Below are 21,451 nucleotides of genomic sequence, written 5' to 3' on the forward strand. Positions count from 1 at the left end.
CTACATCAATAGGAGAGGAGAAGAGTAAGGATTGTACCATGGGAAATGCAGCCCACAGCCATAATGTCTAAGGGAATATTGAAATTTGTGAGAGACTTAATTCCTTCATATGCAGCTGCATTAATCTCTCCTCTTTTGTGCACATTGCAAAATATGTTAAGTTTTGCCAAAGAGCTAAATAAGGACTGAGTGGCCCAGCAGAATCTCCTAATTCACAGGTAGATAGTAGGGGAAGCAGCAGACCTTGTTGGTACTCTCTGTGCAAAAGCGTTTCAAAGAAAGTGCAGCCTCACTAATACCGACTTCTTATCACATTGTGACAGCCTCCTTTGTGAGGGAATAGCCGCAAAAAAAGTTTTAAAAGAGCTCTTCCAATAGGGTAGCTTTCACGCAGAGATGAGCAAATAATAATACCACAGTACACCTTTGTGTAACACTCCTGTCTTCATTTATGTACAGGATTTCACCACTGTCTTCCTGAGAAACTACACAATTCAGTTAGCCACCGGATAAGATAAAGACTGGAGCTTGAGTCAAAAGGGATGCATAACTGTTAGTGTTGTGATGTCTGTAGAAGGTCATTTCTCATGTTTTACTTTTTACTCATCCCTTTATCAGACAGATCCTTGCTGAAAAGTCCCTGAGACCAAGAGAGTGTGAAAAACTGGGCCCTGTTCCCTTCTTAAAGAGGCTCACACTCTCTTTTGCCAGCAAATGGAGAAGAGAAAATTATTCATGTGAATTTCAAACGCTCTTTGATCCAGCCAAGTTTCATTTTGAATTGGTAGGACAGAACTGTACGTGATCTCAGTGGAAGGACTTCCTAGGCCGGCTGCTCCATCCCCTAGCAATCAGGCAGGATTGCCCAATTAGGCAATCCGTACACTGCTTTAGCTAATTTCCTTCTCTACTTTTCCACTGCTCCGTCCTCGGGGGCTGCCTTTGGCAAATCATAGCATTGCCTAATCAAGCCTGCTGACCGTGAGGCTAGGCATTTTGAGAGCTTCTCTTCGTGTTTGATTTCCCTGTCCTCTCTTCTTGGAGTGATTTGAGGAGGCCATACCCTTGCTTGCTCTGAAGATAAGTGCTATGTACCCTTATGCTGATTCAGTTCTGGTGAAGTCCAGCTGCACACAGCGCAGCACAGCTCAGTAACTGTCTTAACGTAGGTGGGGAGGGGAATATAGGTCAAGTGAGTGAAAGTCAGAGAGGAGTGGTAGTCTCAAAGATTGCTGCAGAGGCAGAAAAAGCTACGCCTGTATATTTTTTTGTTTGTTTTATTGGGTTTTTTTGCTAAGCCACTAAGTATAATTCCTGGTCTGTGCTTCCCTTTCTGTCACTTCTCCATAATTCTTAGCATTTCAGTTGGGCTGCTGTCTCTCGGCTGCTTCCTCTTTTCCTGCTTTCCTATATTTCATTATTTGCACTTCTTCCTCTTCAAGTGCTTTTACAACAGAGCGAGGAGGATGTGGAAACCAAGTTACAATATGACACACAAACTGCAGTGTCACAATTGCAGCTACTTGGTTTCACCTCTGGGAGTGTGCAGAAGCAGGTCAGGGCAGAGAGTGTGGGGTAGGGGTCGGGGAGAAAGAAGGGACAGATTTATACATGAGGGAGGAAAGGGACATAGATTCATGAAGTTTCTGGCTCAGGAACTTGGGATGATGTCTTTCCATTTATCTTAAAATAATCCCAAACTGGATTATAGTTGTTTCCTTGAATACAAAGGAGAGATGGTAGTTTGTGGCAATTAATGGTCTGCACACGATACTGCTGCCACAGAAAAGATGTAGCCCCAATGCACCTTTGTACTTGCCCATAGAATGAGACCCTAAAGATGAGCAGAAATCTAGGCCTGTATCATGCACAACTCACAGCAATAGCAAAGCCCTTTTGACAAAAATAAATAAATAAAAACCACATGCACATGCATGTACACATGTGCGCATGTGCACACACACACACACACACACAGAGAAAATACCTTCTTTATAATACTTCTCTGTGTGTGTGAAAGTGCCATAGATGAAAATGAGGAGGTATTCTAGCTTTCTTGAGATACCAGGCAGCTGGGAAAACTTGTTTTCCCGGACTTTACTCCAGTTACTTCACAGTACATTAATCAGTGACACTTGTTTCTTTCTTTTGCCTTTTTTTTTTCCTTTTTTTCTGGTGTCTCCTGAAACCTTTCAGCTCAATTGATTTAAATATATATCTTAGGAACCGATGTAGGTCTTGCTCCAGACTTGTAGGCCATGGCAGATGCTAAGGAGATAAACAACTGTGGGTTGGGAGGAAATGGGTAATATGTCCAGACTGCTGTGTGTGTTTGTGGAAGGAATTAGAGGAACAGTAGATAGAGGTTTCCTGTTAAGCCGGACAAGGGGGAAGCTGTGATGTTTCTCAGCTATGGCTGCGATGGGACTCAAGTTCAACAGCATTCTTAGTGTGGGTTTGGGTTTCCCCCCTCCCCAAAGAAGCACAGGTTGTCTTAAAAGTCTAAATATCACTCAAAGTCAAGGAGATTTGAGCTCCCAAATCATTAGATACTTTAAAAATACTCTCTGCCACTTTGCAGTTGCTTGCACACTGTTGAGTGCGGCAGTGGAATAGTCTTCCTCTGCTGCAAATTAGGAAGCAATGAAGCAATGCCTGAACCAGCTCTGGAGCTCTGAAACCAGAATACACCAGTTCGTGCTATTTTTGTTAACTACTTCTCCACTGATCATCTAAATCAAATCTAGCCTACATATTTAATAGCATCAGGCTGCCTTTGGTCACTTCCTACAAACCAGCTTCCAAAACCTTCAGTTACTTACCTGAAAGTTTCTTGAAGCAGTTCCTTCTTGCTGGGGCCAAAATGTGTAGCACATTGAAAATTATCATTCAAAATATGTCAGGATTGAATAAGTAAAGTGGATTGTTGCTGGTTGCACAGTTGCTTTCATATATAACTCTTGCTTTCATGTAAAACTCATTAAATCTCATTAAATCTTATATTATCACATAATAAGCCTACACTATAGGTTGCCTTTACAAGTTAGGGCAAACAGTTTCTGATAAACTAACAAATGCATGTCTTCACACATGCTGAACAGAGGTTGATCCTGATTATCACAGGTGACTAGATGCCCAGAGTTTAGATATGGAGCTGGAAACAGTAGCCTGATTTTTCAGTGATCAGTGTTTTCCAGGTTGAGCTGTGTTTTCTGAAAAACAGGTTTCTTTTAGTGTCTCAAGTTGCGTATCTCCAAAACATTAGTTGCTTTTTAAACAATCTTTTGTTGACAAACAATTATTAAATGATTGATAGACTCATTAAAAGGAGTGGAAGAGTTCAGAGAAATTCAAGCAATGTCTGAATGGCATTTAAATCATATTACGTTATTTTGTACTCTACTTCAGCCAGAAATGAAGGCCCTGATCCAAGAATTTCTGTGGTCTGACTTATGTAGGTTTTACCTGATCATGATAGTCAGTTTTGGGCTATTACAACACTAAAGTCTTCAGTGATGCTGTTGGAGATCATTTAATTCAACAACTGTTATTGTGAAAGCCTTTAATGATCTATCCATGTTAAGAAAATGATTACATGTTGATACAGTATACTGATACTCAGCATAGTGATTGTTTGTGACTGTTCGAAGATTGTGATCTTGACTGTGTTTCCAGTGGGTATCAAACGTAAGATTACTCATTTAAGAGAGTAGTGAATAACTTTTAACGTCCTTTTACATTCACCAGCATTAAAGCACTCTTGGAGATTTGTTCAGGGTTTTCGAGGAAGGATTTCAGTGGATTGGAATATTGGCCTTTCTCATCCAAAGGCATGATGATACCTGCACCTGAATCCCATCTAAACCTCAACTTTGAGTTCCCTTCTGCTGTACAGTTCCTTTCTGATTTTGGAGAATATCCTTCTCGATAGGGCTAGGACCTGCTGCATTCAGTAGTTACAAGGCATATCTGAAGTAGGCACGCTGGCAGAACAAAGCTAGAAAGTTCACACAAGTTTGACCCAGTTTGGGTCTGATCTCCTTCCTGAACCATTTTTAGGTCAGAGTAGCTGCAGTGATATTTATAAACTCCCTGTAGCTTACTTATGGCCTCAGTGAAATAAAGTTTCCCAGACAGGGCTCTTTGCCTTCTGTGACCACTAATGACCAGGTGCCCGTCATAACTTCGGCAGAATTGTATCAGCTTATCACACGTGAATATTTGGCCCCGGGTGTACAAGTGCCCTAGCTGTGAGACTTCGTGCTGACCTCATTTGCATTTGTGTAACAGGGATGAGAGAGGGAAGATTGTTCTTCTTTCTTAATGTAGTATGTTCTTCGTATAGAAAATTCTTCAGTTTTTTTCCACCCCTTTCTGAGAAGTTGGGACTGTAGCCTTCCTTCTGAGTCAGCTGTTACAGAAAGTCAGTGAATTCTAGATTATTCTCTTAGCATTGTTTTCAAAGGCCCAAGGAAACAGTATATACAGCATTGCAATTGTTGGATGCCTCACAGAAGAGAAAATTACTTCAGACATGTCTTCTCATAGTGTCAACATGGCTAAGGTTGGATTGTGTTCAGGGAAGAGGAGAACAAGACAATGCAGACATTAAAAATGGCTGAGGAAGCAAAGAAAGACAAGAAGTCTCTTACAAATTTGGACTGAACTGTGTTTGCTGATTTTCAAGATGATCCAGATCTTTGAGTCTTTGAAAGTCTCTCGTCATTTCAGCCCAGAGGACAGGTTGCCTGGAGGGAACTCCAGATGACTATAGCAAAGCATTGACTGTAATACGTGGTGGAATGTAATGTATAGTGGGAAAGAATTCTCTTTGTATGGACATTTTTCTTCTTGGGGGTTATCTGGCATGTTCATAGTCAGAGAATTTGTTGAGGATTTGTGCAGAACTGTTTATGCTTCTTCCCCAGAAGGTGCAGTTTAAGGTTTCCTTTCACTGGCCTGTTGAGCACACTGTAATCACATAAACAAGTTTACATTGCAAAACATTCTGGCATTATTTCTACAACCTGAGAAGGGAAAAAACTTTCAGTAATGTCAGATAGAGACTCCTAGAAAAATAACAAGGCAGTCAGGATGAACAGGTCTAGAAGAGGCTGCCTCAGAATTATCTTCTGTGCACAGTCCTGAGGGAGATCATCTACTTTATCACTCATAAAAAGATGACTGTGCTTGATCTTCTATAGCCTGGAATAAGTTTCCGGTATCCCTGAAGCTTTTCACAATCTGGTGGGGGGGACACCGAGGACTATGCTCTGCAATTTGTTTTGTATGTAGGCAAGTTGAAAAAGTTGTCATAAAATGTACCTCCTCAAGTGCTGAAAAGGCAAGATCCCTCTCCATTTCCATCTCTGACCTCTTCTCAAAAGAAGAGTCTAGAATGGCAGCGGAGAGCGTTGCCACAATGCACAAGGCATCCCCCAGACCTAAACACAGCTGCTTCATCTAATTTTAGATCTACTAAACCTCTGACAGCTGAGGAACTTATCGACAGTGGTGTAAAACAGCACATAAGGCATCATCACACTAGCTAAACAGTCCCTGGTAAAATTTCCTGCACCCATCTGGCTGGTAGTGAAGGCACGGTAGGTTGAATGCGTGAATGGGTGGGCGTGCGAGGGCCTGATCCTGAGCCAGGTGGCTCTGCGCCGCTCCAGTGACAGACAGAGCTAAAGACATATGAGCAGTTCACTGAGCTGGAGCATGGAAAGGGGAAGGTGTGCAAAGGCTAACTTTGCATTCGGGTAAAGGCAAATTTAGGTGCTCTGAAGCAGTGTACGAAACTGCTTTTCTCCCTCCCCGTTCCATCCTGTCGCCCCCGCAGGGCTGGCTATGTGGAGAGCGTGGGGGTGCCCTCCCGAGCCTGCCGTGAGCCAAGCTATACCACCTCACTCCCAAGTTTGCTTTCTTCAGCTGGATAACCAACGCAGTGCAGTCTGAAGCTGCTAAGTGTTCCTGAAGATAACTTCATACGTATCCAGGTTTCACAAAGATTTTGCTTGGTCAGGCAGACTTAAAATTCCTCCTCTAACTACAGTTCACATCATTTGTATGTGAACATATTTCTCCATTCCTCCTGTATTAGACCTTTCACTTTGACCTACAATACCTACTGACCTCATAGCGCATCAAGGACAACTTCCCATGATGACCACCTAGCTTCATCTCAGCATCTACCTGCTTTTCTCACCTAATAGGAGTTTCTCTGGTCTCTCCATTAATTCTCACCTTACTATCTCCTTCTCTCCAAAACACAAATCTTTAAAAAATGCACACTCTCCATGAGCTTTGAGTCCTGGCGATTACAAAGCTCTTGTTTTTACGTTCTTCCAGTCACCATGTGTGACTTCTGCTAGCTAAAGTTTCTGCTGCACTAGTCAAGGGTAGATTAACACTCATTAATTTCACTGAAGCATGCTTTGTGGATTAGGGTAGGTGGACTAGGGAAGGTGAATGCCTTATAAATGTTAGATTAGGATACATCTGAGGCTTTGCTTCTCTTGGATAAGTGATGCTGTGCAGGGAAGATGAAAGCCATGATGTTTGTGCCTGTAGAGTTTCTGAAGAATAGCACTTCACAGGAGCCAGAGTCAGCACATAAGCACATGTATGCACTACATCTGTGTGAGTGGGAATATTTTCATATGTGGGAGTGGTTTTTTGTCATTGTTACGTATTGTTACTTGAGGTTACTTTGCTTTTTAAACATTTCTTGCAAAATGCCTTCTTGCTACTTCCTCATCTTTTAATGGCGACAAAATAAAGTCTAATGGAAGCAGAAGAGACAAAGATGTTGAGGATGAGAAGCTCTGTTCTTGCCTTAGTTTGTCAGCAGATCTTTCCCTCCAGTTTGAAACTCTTCCCAACTTACTTCTTGACACAGAAGAGTGTCAAGAAAGTCTGTTACCAACAGGTGTTTAGCAGATTCCTCATCTTCTCTATCACATAACCAGTAAAAGACACAGAGCACTACATATAGAGGAAGCATGGGTTACACATACATGTGGAACTTGAGAAATAGATTTAGCATGCCTTTTTTTGATAATTTTCTGATAAAACTTAGCTTTACTGGTGCTCAGGTGGACATCAAGCAGCCAGGTGGTTAACAGCCCTTTGTCAGACAGACAACTTGGTTTTACTACAAAATGTCCTAGTGAGTAGCACAACAAGGAAAATAAGTATGAACTAAATCAGACCCTTGGAGTGGTTACAGATCCCCTTTCTGTTTAAACCCTCAGAAACATACATAAAGAGCACCTAGCTTCCTGTGTGTGAGTAGATTGCAGTGGTATTACTTACATGCTGTCCATCTTTACTGGTGCATTAGAGGCTTCCCATAGATAACTAACTGGAAGTTGCTGGGATTCTGCAAGAACACTTTTTGAACCTAGAGAAGAAGGATTTTGTTATGTTATGTTGTTCACTTGCTTGTGTTCCCTACAGTTTGGCACAGATGTCATTGCAGGTCTGGAAAATGATCTGTTCTGTGATGCAGTGAGCACAGTTCTGTGTCCCTTCTTCATGAGGACATTGCAGATGATGGGTGGAGGGTGGAGCTCCTCACACTAGTTGTCCCATAGGAGATAGCTTATCTGAGGACGCCTGTGTTTCTGGAATAACATACATTTGATTGAAAGCCAAAATTAGAGTAGGGAAGAAATTGGCTGCCCAGGGCTGATTGGTGTTTGGAGTCAAAGGAGGGGCAGCATTGACCTCATGGGGGTGATCACTCTTATCCTCCATGCCCAGTCTGCTGCTCCTACAGATGTGCCCCAGTGGTTTTTGCTATTACTCTTCTTTCTGTTATTTTTTGTTTCTCTTTAAAAATCCAACTGAGAGCTTCTCACTAAAAGCCTTCGTTTTTATCTGTTGCCTCCTCTTTGCCATATTGCAGCCTGTGGTAAAGAATTCAGCACTCTCAAGAAAAGTGATAAGGTCCCTCTACCAAATGGCTAGGCTTCCTCACTGGCCTCAAACACTTGCTGCCGTCTGTATTAGTGGTCCCACTGTTTTGGGACACAGGGAATTCTGGATCTTTTTTTTAATGGAGATCATAGGTATCAATTTGTTCAATGTGTGCTGGAACACCTATAGCCCATGTTATTTACTAATTTGTGAGGTTTTTTTGTCTGTATGAATTAAGTTACACTTTAGGCTCTAGCTTATCAGGCAGTCCTGACCTGACCTCTAACTTTTAGCATTTTTCCACATACCACAGATGCTTGATTAACTGGTCAATGCAGTGCTATATATAGAAAGGAGTGTGCAAAATAGTCATTTTTAACAGCACTGGGATATATCCCCATTTTCCGTAGTTAAATAACTATAGTCACTAAGGATCAGTTCCAGCTATGCTGTGTGGTGTCTTTTGAATTTTTCTGAAGGAGGACTGAAAACATTGCATAACTCATTACAGTTGCTCTGCCCAGACCTTCTGCTGACATTTTTCACAGCTACACGATTCTTCCTGTAGCTTCAGAAGCTCATACAGGAACAATATTATTAATGGAAACATATGTTAAAGAACTGGTCTTTGTTGTTGTCAAGACCAGCCAGTGAATACTGAGTCCTTAAATATACTCTGTGGACAGACAATTTATCTTCTACTTCAGGTGCAGTGCTGCTCCTGTTGTGAGAACAGATCTGGTGCCACAGTAAATGGCTTGTGATATAAAGGGAAAAGGGGACAGGTTTGGATCTCAGGTCACAGCTAGTGCAAAGGTTTAGTGCACTGAAACAAAGCAGAATAGCTGTTATTATGTCTTATAATAGAAATAACAGGCAGAATTGCTGGAAATATTCTATCTTATACAGATTTTGCACCTTTACAAGCAGGAAGAGATCCTGGCTGCTTTTGTTGACACAAGTCTTGGCTTGTTGCGGTGGTTTATGTTGGTCTAATAGGCATTTTTCATCTTGTTCTGCCTTTTTTAACAAGATTTTCTATAATTTGCTAGCAAGGATGGTGTTAAAGGTTTTCTCCTCCTCAGCATAACATATCTAATGCACTGTTCAAAACAGTTGAATATTGTTGCAGCTTTATCTGTCTACAGCTTGAATGGTATGATGCCTTATTGCAAAACTCTTGTTGGGCTTTAAAGCTACCATTCAAGCATCAACTAATAGCAGCAGAATACTTCTGACTTGTCTTGGAGTAACAAATGAACCATTCAAACAAAAAATTACATGCACCAAAATTATTTGAAACAACTTTAAGAGGCCTTTTCTTTGCCTTTTTCTACTGGCTGCAAAATGTGAGTGAGGCATTGTATGGAGTAATCCCATGGCCAAAAAATAGATTATCATGTTTATTTTCAAAGAAGCGCTAAAGGACAACTTCTTAGGGGTATTTATATGCCACAAGATGCTTTATATACCTAGCGAGATAAAAGTCATAAAGGAAACATAGATAGATGTTTAAATCTCATTAAAAAGGCAATTAGGCACCTCTGTAGCTAAAGTGCTCCAGAAAGCCCAGTAGAGATTTATCTTTCTCTTTTACTCCCTCAGTTCCTTGGAAGGCTAGGTCTTGTGTTTTTATCCTCTTTAACTATCCCAGCTGAGAAGAAAATGACTTGGAAGATGAATTCCTCATTTCAAATGGGATTTTAGCCCAGGTACTTAAAAATGTGCCAGTGCCAAAGTCACTGAAAAGATTTTACGTCTGGGAGGGAGTCCTGTAAGAGAGGGCAAAATGGCTCTGAGCTGAGAGCAAGTTACTAACCCTTCACTTGCCTTTTTTTTCCAGGGGACTCTCTTTCTGTCCTTTAAAAGCCACCCTCCAAATCCTGTTTCCCAAGAAGTCTATTTGGTTTCTCCTTTCTCCCCACTACCGGACTCTCTTACTCATTGCAAAACACCTCCCTTCCCTCTCCCCGTTGCTCAACTCTTTCTAGGGAAGTATGACTCAATCTCCTCTCTTTCCTTCCTTCCCATGTGTCCCAGCCTGGCTCCCATGTTGGGCTCAGCTATGCTACCCTTCCACAGAAAAAGGTGTCTGGAATTGGAAACACAGATAAATCATGTTGTCATCCCTTTTTCTTTTGAATGAATTATCAATTTTTTTTCCCCAGGGACTTTTGCATAAGTCACTGCTAATCATGTCTTATGTGACATAAATTCTACGTGCTCTGCAGAAAGTCCTGTGTGAAGCTCCCAGCGCACATCAGATAGCACAAGCCATCTGCCCAGTGTCCTGCTTTTGGATAACTTTTACACAGTATGGCTAGGTAAAAGGGGAGGTGAGGGGAAGAGCTGCTGTCTCAGTGACCCTCTGGATTCCTTACAATAAAAAAGAACTCCAATTAAACAACTTCCCTATACAGAAAGGGGAGAGAAACCACTGAATCACACTGGTATATACATATAGAGTAAAATGTAGAGTTTTTTAAGGGTCAAAAAGTCATCTCCAAAAAAATTTGAGTAAAATAATTAAGTAGTGATGTATTAATGGTGTTAGAAGAACCAACATGAAATTATTACCATGGATCATTGTAGAGCTAATTAATGTCTATCTGTATGTGTATATAGACATGCATGTGCACAGCAATTATTACTACAAAGACATCATTGAGTAATTGTTTGAGAGACCCGTACAAATGCCAAGCATATTCTGTGATCAGTGCATCTGAAAAGTCTGCTTTCCAGATATTTGTCACATTATCTGTGCTCCAAGAATGAATGAATTTTTCCCACTAGAGAAAGAGATGGCCAGGAACCTGCCTGTCACAAAAGAAATAGAAAACACTCTTGACTGCATTTTTTTTTCAGTCTAAGTCAAGTCTCCCAGCAAAACTGTACAGCCTGCCTTGCCATTTCTCAGTCAACCTTAGTATTTCCACTAGAGCGGCTTCTCTCTCCTGATCCATTGCCTACTTCCATGGAGCTTCTCCCCTGGTTTCCTTTTGAAAAACACGTTTGCCGAACACGCTCGGTTTGAACACAAGGTGTTTTTGTGTGCTAACTAAACCTGTAAAACCGCTGTGAGAGTTCAGCGTGCGGCTGGTGGCTTCATCGCCTCTCAGTCCCCACCTTGCAGAGTGAGCTCCGTAGCTGAAGTTAGACCCTTCCATGAGCAGTACAGGCAGTTGTAAGGATACTCTAGGTGCAAGGCCTGGGCTACGAAGGAGTAGCCACACACTGGCTGGTGCCAGGCCAGGTGCATAGCTGCAGAAAGTTTTAATGAAGGTTGACTGGGTGAGTATATCTCTAGCATTGCCTGTGTCAGGTAATGAACTGCATTACTGTGCCCCGTGGCATGTTAATTTGGACTCGGTGACTCCTAATAACCGCCGTAGAGTGTATCTGTGCAGCTACTTTTGTCTAGATGCATCGTGAGGACAAGCCGCAGAAATGCAAACAAAAAAATACGCCGATATACACAGTAATGTATATGTAATCTATCTCCCTCCCTTTCCATTACATAAGACCAGCAGGCGTGAGAAGAAGAAGAAGAAAAAAAAGCAAATTCAATTTTTATAACCATGGTGACCAGAAACTAGTATATACAAAGAGAAGATCTCTAGAATACACAGATAGCAAGCTGGCCAAAAGCAAGCGTTCAGAGGAGGCTGGCACCAGGGGCCTGGCAAAGTCTGAGTTAGGTGCTCTGCTCCTGCTGTCCCTCGCCAGGAGCTTTAGCAAAAGTTCCCGTCAGCGCCATAGGAGTTTACCTGCAAGCAAGGGGAATACCCAAGAAAAATTACACCTTAACAAAACCTGGTAAAACTTGTTGGCTGCTTTGGAAAAGCGGCATCTTTACAGACGGGAATCGTTCGGTCGGCTGGTTAGAGTTCCCCTCCGAGCCGTCCTCCCGCGAGTCGCGCTTCGTCCCAAGCCTCTTGGGTTACGTCTGTGATGGTAGTTCTGCCTTGCTCTTGGGTCTGTCTCTCATAGCGATAATGCCATCTTCTTTTACGCTTACTGTAGCAGTGCCACAAACCAGCATCCTGTTTGCCTTCTTTATTGCAGCTGTATATGGGGCAGAAGGCTTTAGGGACTTTCACGCAATAATTCCCAAATCTTTCTCCCGTAAGTATACTGCAAACTCAGCTCACTACAGAGCATTTCCATCTAGTTCCTATTTTGTGGTCTTTTTTCCATCGTTTCAGTTCTCAGTAATTTACATTTGTGTGCATACGCTACCGACGGACGTGAGTAGTCTTAATCTTTTTTGGTTTGTTCACATGTATTTTGTTTTCACAGAGTAAGTCTATTTCAAAAGCCACTTTCTCCAAATTTCCTTGCAGGCGAGGGGTCTGTAATCTCTTTAAATATGTTTACATACAAATTCTTAGTCTTATAATTAAGAGAACAAATTTAGTGTACGATTTATGAAAAACTGTCCTGTAATCAAGCTGAGTACTTCTTTTACTTCTATTCACCGTGGTGAAAACAGCAGTATGGGGTTATATTCCACTGAATTTGTAGGATACTTTAGACTATTTCTGTTTAGCCATCTTTGGAAAGCATTGTTGAGTCACTGATTTTTTTTTTTTTTTAATTTTTCTGAACTTCTAAATTATTCCCCTTTTTAGGACAGACATTTTAAAGAAAAGATTGCTATTTATGACATGCACTCACTCTGTTTTAGGTATGATTTCTATTAAAAATACAATATTTGAAAAAACATTAAATTCCTAAAATGATAGACTTTATTAAAAGGTGTTCACCCAAGCGGTGTCCAGAAATGTAAATGCCTTTACTTTCAGCACATTTCCCTGTAGTATTTTGAGTCGTCCTGCTATCAGTCCCACTCGTGCGATCCAGCTGGACCGTCAGGGAGGTTGCAGGGTGTAACAGAGAACATGTTGGCAAACATTTCATTTGCAGATAAATGTCAAGATCTTTCGTGCCTTGAGGTATTTATTTCTCATAACTTAATTATGTCATTGCTACAACGCCATTTATGAATAGGGCTACCAGAAAATGACTGTTACACGAAAGAAAAAGTCCTTTCTTTATTGGGTGGAACAGATCCCCTGCTTGCTCAGCTAGCCAGTATGCTTTCTAGGTTGGGAGAGGGGTGAGGGAAGAGGTGTTTCACTGAAAGGAAGGGAACATTTGGGAAAAAAAATTGGAATGGTAATTTTCAGTTTAACAAAGAACTATTTTCCCACCAAAATCGTGTGATTGGAAAAGAGGGAAGGCAGTATAAAGATGATTTAGTCTACATAAAACATAATCCAGACCTGTGGAGCGAAGAGGAATGGATAGTGGCATTAACTGACCTGAGCGCTGGCCCTTATCCATAGCCTGTCCAGGTTCAGGCCTTTGCTGCGTTGACATAAGACAAAATTTACCTGTCTAGGTGCTATCCCATGCAGTGAGGCTATGCCAACTTTATGCCTGTATTTTACTTACGTTTGCAAGTGATTTTCACCCGTGGGATTATAACACAAAGCAGTTCTCCAACAAAGCCAGAGCCGTTGTCCCACTCACCTCCACTGATCTGGCATTTTTTAGCAGTAGCTCATGGCTGCAGAGATCCTCTCCGCTAACTCAGCCCCCCTAATCCTGCTGTCTTAAAACCACAGCTATCCCTGCTATAATTTTGGTGCTAGCTCTAGCTGCTTCCTCCCAGCCTTCCCCACTCTGGTTTCTGTATCAGTGTTTGTACTGTTTTCTCTGCTGCTGTCCTTGCTTACCCTATAGACCTGCAAAACAAATATTTGGATTCAGTACAGCCCTCAGTATTTTCCTGCCAAGTGGAGAATGTTGCATTTTCAATTCATGTTCATCCACTGCCTTTGATGAGTTACTTATTTTCGCACTCACTCGTGTCAGAGAAATGCAAGTGATGTGGATTCATTGTAAATTTAATTCCAATTAGCCCGAATTGTCAAAATGGACGTTACGAAAGTCTTAAAATGACCTGGGAACAGACTTACGGTGTTATTTAGGTGCCCAGCTCCCTTGACGCCTTGTATTTGTCTTACCGATGTTCATTGCTCCAGGTGTTACGAACTCATCACATCATTGCCCGCAGAAATGCAGTCATATTTGTTGCTTCTGTTTTTGGGGGGTATATTGTACATTCTGTTTAGAAGTTATCATCATCTCTCTTTTTCGATGTGATTGTTTCTTTGCCACTGGGTTTGTTGTGCAACAAAACTGAGTGGCATCCTGTATTGTTTTTTGCAGCCGGTAATATTAAAATAGAGACTCAGAGTGATGAAGAGAATGGGCGTGCCTGTGAAATGAATGGGGAAGAATGTGCGGAGGATTTACGAATGCTTGATACCTCGGGAGAGAAAATGAATGGCTCACACAATGGCCCAGGCAGCAAAGCTATGTCAGGAGTTGGAGGCATTCGACTTCCTAACGGAAAGCTAAAATGTGATATCTGTGGGATAATTTGCATCGGTCCCAATGTGCTCATGGTTCACAAACGAAGCCACACTGGTAAGGCCCGGCATAGTTTTTCCTTTAGTTGACAAGATTTGGCCATGCGTTAGGAGAAGACTTGTTTTCTGTGAGTGTCGCGCATATGTTCCCTCCTGTACGATGATGCAGCATCTGTGGGCATTTGGAACTGTGTTATTTTGTTATTGTGTTTTGGACTGGATAGGAATTGACATTTCTTCATGATTCATTCGTGATTGAAATACATCTATTGTGCCAGAAATTAAAAAAAAAAAAAAACCAAGATTCGCCAGCGTAATTAGAAGGCAAGCATAATTTCATTTATTCCAGTCAAAAGTTATACATTGTGCTGATATCAAATGTTGATGTCAGAAATAGTGTACAGTTTGGTTTGAAACTACATGAAAAATTGAGTTTTACAAAAAAATGACCTATGACATTTCTAAGAATTTCTAAAAAAGAAAAAAAAAAGGGAAGAACATAGTTGTGACCAACTTTGCAATGGACACAGTTCTAATGCTTCCAACAGTGCCACAAAGTTATTTATGGATTGGTGATTATGAAAGTGATTGGGAAGACATATAAGTGGTTTACAGGTTTAATGGAACTATCCTGTGCAGTTTTAGACAAAAAAAAATATTAATTCGAATGTTTCATGAAATAAAAGCAAGTGTTGTCACTGGTTGGGTCTGAACTAAAGGGTTTCCATTCGAACTTCAAGAGAGACATGTAAAGAAGTTGTTCTCCATAGTGACAACATGTCACTATCACAGAGCTGCATATTTCTTGGCTTGATTTTCTAATTCTAAATATCCTCAAAGAGGGGAAAAAGTGAAGAAGCTGAAACAAAGCAAGAAGTAAAGACCAGAGTGAGTTTCATCTTACCACTAAAAGCTACCTAAAAATTAGGCACCAATGCCAAGCTCTAAGATCATCCATAGTCAAAAGGGAACTGAACTGTACTGTGATAGGCTTAAATCCTACCAGGAGGGCTTAAATCCTAGGGTTTCCTGTTATTTTTTATATGAGTCGTGAAGTTACTTTAAAAATAAATATATAGAGGATCTGACATTTGTGCATGAATACTCAAATGGGAGGGATTTTTAAGATATTTTTAAGGTATGAATGACCTGTCCAGTGGTCCAGGTTCCCATTGAAATATCCACACTAATGAACAAACAGATGTTTCTTCCTCCCCAGCACCCCCGATTACATTTAAATGATTTCTCCCGAACCATCAAGGAGCAAGGTTAATAAAGCATTTTTGGAGTTTACTGTGAGGCCAAGCACAGCAGTAATTGGCAGAGATTCATGAAAAGACCCCCAAGCCTCCTTCCAGTGATACTGGCTCTCATATTAATCATGGCTGTGCAAGCTCTTGGAGCATGCAAGCTTTTGGCTTGTGGTGATGGTTAGAAAAGCTGTTACCTTTGCCTGTTTCAAAGCACTCTTCAATTAAATATAATAAATCCTTCTGTCCAAGGAAAAGCAGATACGTATCTTTATTGGAAAAGCCACATCTAGTTCTTAGAAGAGAGGCTGCAACATACTTCCTAGCTATAATGAGGGTTTTTTGGTTATTGTATACTTTTTTAATTGAATGTTAGGGTGATCCTTTAAAAGCTGATAAAATGTATGTGGCAAGTGGCTTGCACAGGAGGCCTTTTTAACAGGCCCATTGCCTTAAAGAGGGTACTATAGTAGTTGACATAAAATGCTGCTGCTTAAAATGCACTTCAAAGTGGAAGACTCTGTGCTTGTTTAATGAGGCTGCTGTTTTAATAAAAGCACGTTAAGGAGGTAAGGCAGGAGCTATTGGTTAATTTAGTATAGCTAAAATACAAAGTCAGTTTGTAATTTGGTAAATATCTGATAAAATGAAAAAAAAAAGAAACAAATAGAATGAGCTTGTCTGTACGTGCACATGCAGGAACACACTTGGAAATGGAGAGCTGCTGAACTATCGCCACGCTGGGCCCCATATTGAAAAATTAGAGGCTAAAAGAGAGAGAGAGAAAAAAAAAGGAAAATCTCAAATCTGTAAATTTGCCCTGAATTGAAGTCTTGCTGTACAGATAGCCAGCGAAAGGCATTTGCATCGCTCAGCCCTTCAGGAAAAGGGTCATCGCAAAGGCCCTGGGGCTCGCGGCCGAGCAGCGCAGGAGCTGCCGGGCAGGCAGCCGCTTTGGGTCCCTAAAGGTCCGCAGGGGCGTCCGCGATCGCCTGGCAGGGGATGGACCTGGTTCTCTTGAGCCGGGGGCTGAGCTGGTTGCGGGCAGCACTGCAGACCCCACGCGGTGTCTGGAAGGCCCTGCCGAGCGCCTGCACCTTTGGAGACCCCTTTTCCCCGGTGCCAGCGTCTCCAGAAGCTCCAGCGGTTTTCTTAATACACACCTCCAAAACGTTGTGCACGTCAGAGTAATTTTTGAGCGTGCTAGGTGCGTTTTGGGCAGTTCCTAGTGACACTGTAGGTCCAGGGCATCCACAGGACTTCACAGTAGCAATCCCTTGCCAGTAGGATCCTCTTCTTAACCAGAGAATATAATTAAAACTTGCAGTGGAAATACCTAAAGAGCTTCAGTTTGCTCAACAGAGCCACCTCCTTTTGTTTTTAATAAACTGAAGTTGAATCCCCTGATCCTGCTGTGGGACTTTATAAAGCCTTTGCTTTCCATTGGGTCTCACCCTGAGCCCCGGTGGGGGGCAAAGCTGGTAGCAGGAGCTGTGCTTTTACGGGGAGAGACCGGGGAGTAGAGGAGCGGAGCTGGTAGTTTAAATTAAAGGGATGCCATGAGGAAATAGTAGTAACTGCTTTTCCTTTCAGTTGTACAGTGCAAATTAAAGTAGAAATGGGATATACTATTAGAGTACATTTAACCGACTATACTGAAGCCCATTTCAGTGCATGCCTGATGAAGGAATAAACCTTGTAAATGAATTACTTTGCTGCTAATTCATGTAAAACCTGCATATGCAGTGAGGTTTCCTTAAATAAATATTTGATAAGTGAACAAAACTCTGGCACACAAAAATGCCAAAATAAAATGACTGTCTGACCTGATAAAAGGCATAATTACATTTAATGAATACACCTGCCAAGTGCAGATATGCAGAGCAGCACCTAATATTTTCTACGCCCTTCTGTGTGCAAGCAGCTGTAAAACACTGGCTGTTTTCTAGCACTTTACCTGTTGCTCCCATCTCTGGAGTGCATCCTGCTCAACAGTGTCTGACTCCCTTCACTCTCCTGCTCCAAAGCTTCTAGTACTTTAATTTGCTTCAGCCTGCTGTCGCTTTCTTGCTCAGTGTTTAGGGAAAAGGATTTGCAGAGTTAGCAAAGAGGGAAAAATCCCTCCTGTTTGCTGATGTGACGACCACAGGCTATAGATTCATACTTCACTAGGTTAGTGTGTAGGTTACTGTGCACGTGTCCGTATGTATAAAAACATATACATGTGTACGTGCGCGCACATATAAATATATATATATATACACATTCCCTCTTTATACGTATAGTACCTTAGCACTTACCAGGCTTATGCCCTGTTATTTGGATCCCAGTGTGTCAGCCTGAGGCCAGAGGCAAACGCGCTGCACTGGAGCAAAGTAAGCGATAGCGGTTGATTAAATTAGACGGTCCCAGGTCAGTTTTTGCTCCTGAGCCCATGCCGGTCCACAGCTACACTCCAGGCAGTGAAACCCAGCCAGGACAGACACATGCTGTGCAGAACAGGCAAGCAAATAACACAGAAACTAGACCTTTTTACTAAAAGGCATGGTACGTATTGCTTTCTTCTCCTACTGCACCTGCACGGCCCCGGGCCACTGGCGTTGCAGGGCTCTGCAGCGGCGATGCAGCTGCGCCTGCCTTTGCACAGCAGCCTAAGGACTCGTTCCCCTAGGTGTATCCCACGGAAAGTTTGGCGGAGAGACTGGGTGTGCAGCAGTCTGCTTTTAAATACTCCGTCTGTCTGTGTTGGCCGCCCAAAATAAGGTTTCAGCCTGTGATTGCGAGAGCTGTGAGCTGGAGCTCCGTTTCACTCGTACTTTCCATGTATCTCCTGGAGTACTTTTACAATCCTTGTTTTCTCCTGTTATGCCTCACAGAGTGAAAAAAAATAACTGAAATGAATGCTAGAAAAGCTGCTTAGTAAGGGTTAACCATTTCTTCTGAATTTGTGCCCCTCCTTACAAATTCACTTCTTCGTTACTGTTTCAGCCCATTTCTGAAAAATACCTTCCACGGTGAGTAGCTGTCACCAAGATTAGAAGGTAAAGCAGAGATAGACCTTCACCCTTTTTTTTTTCCTTAACAACTACTGTGCCTGGCTTATTAAGTATGCTGTAAAATCCTGTAAGGCAAACAGCCTCATTTCTGAAGGGCTACCCCAGTTTAAATCAGCTGAGGACACAGTTTAGGTGCCCACAGAAGGTGAGCTCATCTGGCTTGACAGGGGATATGCTGCCCTGCTTGAAGCTATTTGGCCAGTGATTATCTTGCTGTAAAACAGATTCATTTTCCTGTTAGCTGACTGTTAGAGTTGCCAGCCCTGAGAGTAGAGTTTGTGGATTTTTCTGTTGGGACAGTGCTGCTACTTTTCTATTGCATTACCCAAAAGTAAGGAGCCATCATGCTGTACATGTATGCACATGTATGTACGTGCAAGTTGGTCTGAAATGCCTGCAATAATAAATGATGATCAAGGGAGAGAGAAGAAAGGAGCAGTTTAACTTCTGAGGGTTTTTTGCACATTTTAACTTCAGCATTGAGGTTTTTTATTGAATAGTATTGTTATGTAAAGAAAAGCAAAACTGAGAACAGGTCATCTATGAAGCATTTTGAATATTGTAGATAGATTATAATTACTATAGCATGCCTAAGAGAAATAGAAATCAGTAAAGGAGTTTCAACCACTGGTTGGACTTAGTCAAGGGGTATCTCTTAGGAGAAATGGGTATGCAGGAGAGGTGCCTGTTGGTGGACTGCTTTCATCTATAAATTGTTTCCTGTGTTCCTGCCTGATACAACTGGAAACATATTTTATTTCCCACTGACTTAAAAGAAGCCCTCGTCTGTCTTAAGCGAAAAATAAATGAGCAAGTGAGCTTATCAATCAATTTCTAGCAGCACTGAAAAACAAATGCCATATGAATTTCTGCAGTAGCAATATCTGCTTTGCTAACAGGCACAAATTTAGACAAATAAAGTCTGTGGTACTTAAAGTTTTCCCCTGTGTTTTTCCGAAGTGCAGAACAGCAGAGCCCATTTCTACAAGTCCTCTGTTAATACCTTGCCTAAAGCAGGGTCAGGACTTTGCTATGGAAATACAGGGCTTCCTCCGCACTGTCTTAACTTAGGTGATTTTGCTCTCGCTCTTTCTCTCTCTTTCTCTGTCTCTTTCCTGATTTGGCTGCTTAGGGACAGACAGGTAATGGAGAAGAAATTGAAAGGGAAAATACAGGGAAAATGTAAATGAAAAGAAGTTATTATAACTGTTATAATGAAGTGCCTTTCATTTAAATATAAGAATGTAACGCTGAAATGAACTTGTGATCCTGAAATGCATTTTTAATGAGTTTCCTTTTTATTTTGCTGCTTCAGTGGCATATTTTAAAGACCCTTTGAAAAAAGCCACATTAAAAACCCCACCAAATGCCACAACATGCAAAATTGGATATTGGTTTATTCCAAAACTGCTGATCAGGAAGAGTGGCTCTTCAACACAAAATGTTGCAGTCACTTTATTTAAATGAGTTTGAATTTGCATTGTGATGTGCCATTCTGATTTAGAAAAAAAAAATTAGATTTTCAGATCAAATTGACCCAGCCAGTGAAGCATTAAGAAACTGGCAGGTTTAGTCTGAAAGCCTCATGTTATATCAAACCTGCAGCCGGTGGAAGTCACAGAGCAGCAGTGAGAAAACAACTTTCTCACTGAAATCTTTCTCTTGTTACTGTGTAAGATTTTTTTTTTTTTTTTTTTTTTTTTTGTTCTCACACATTTTCTCCTTCTCCCCTTAGGGGAACGCCCTTTCCAGTGCAACCAGTGCGGAGCCTCCTTTACACAGAAAGGCAACCTTCTTCGCCACATAAAGTTGCACTCGGGTGAAAAGCCCTTCAAATGTCACCTGTGTAACTATGCCTGCCGTCGCAGGGATGCCCTCACGGGCCACCTGAGGACTCACTCGGGTAAGTCGGGTGCCGTGCCGGACCGCTGTGATGTGATGTCCCTGCGGGATGTCCTCGCCACCGGGGCTGAGGGATCTCCTTGCCCTGGGGAGATGAGCAGGCTCACGTGGCTGCAACGTTTCAGCAGTGAAGAGGTGGTTAAACTCTGTTTGCGCTCATGCTCCTTCATGCAAAGAACCACTTGCCCCAGTACTTCTTGGCTGCTTAAAAGTTTTGGTGTTAGTGTTTCACCTGCCAAGCCTCATGGGAGTAATCCATTTCATGGAACTGCTGATGTGAATCAAAGATGTGGAACATTTGGGCGGTTTGGGTGTAATTTATCCACATGCAGAGGCAACATACACTCTAAATGCAGAGGTTTAAAGAGGTGGAATTTCAAAACCTTTCAAGGTGGTAGCGATTCTCTGTGTAAGGAGCGAATACCACCTACAGCATTTAGCAGCAGTTGCTTGCTGTACCGTGTTTTTACAAGTACAGTGAGAGAGAAAGGGGAGGAGGAGAGAGACGACACTCCTCTAAATTAGCAGACTCTACTAGAGGCTTTCAGTGTTTTCTCTCAACAGTAATATGGAGATCTGAATAAACATTTTTATATAACTGGGCTTTTCTATTAACACGAACCTCTCATTGTTTGAAAAAAAAACCCACAGTCACAGACCTTCTGTGAAGCAAATCTAATTTAGCACCTCTAAAGAGCCTTTAAGTCAGCCTGTAGTCTCATCCAGTCTCCCAGGCCAAGCTGGAAATGCAAATTGTTATTTGAGTAGAAGGCCTCCAAGACAAACTTGCAGGAACTGATGCCTGTAACTTTACTTGTGAAATTTGGCTTTGAGACAGTAGTTGAGTAGTACAAAAGGAGCTTCGCAAGTGACATTTGTG

The 21,451-nt window shown here is 41.8% G+C and overlaps 1 protein-coding gene across 4 annotated transcripts in view; it reads left to right on the plus strand.

Annotated features, from left to right (window-relative positions):
• The window catches only part of IKZF1 (IKAROS family zinc finger 1), a 64,025-nt gene that overhangs the window by 31,251 nt on the left and 11,323 nt on the right, over positions 1-21,451 (plus strand). For 2 of the 4 annotated variants that reach the window (XM_062567939.1, XM_062567940.1), the window contains exons 4-5: positions 14,161-14,421; positions 20,405-20,572. In XM_062567939.1, coding sequence (XP_062423923.1) covers positions 14,161-14,421; positions 20,405-20,572 — 429 coding nt within the window. The remainder of the gene's footprint in view (positions 1-14,160; positions 14,422-20,404; positions 20,573-21,451) is intronic. The other 2 variants (XM_062567941.1, XM_062567942.1) reach the window with 1 other exon arrangement.

Source organism: Rhea pennata, chromosome 2 (genome assembly GCF_028389875.1).
Source record: "Rhea pennata isolate bPtePen1 chromosome 2, bPtePen1.pri, whole genome shotgun sequence".
Taxonomy (NCBI): domain Eukaryota; kingdom Metazoa; phylum Chordata; class Aves; order Rheiformes; family Rheidae; genus Rhea; species Rhea pennata.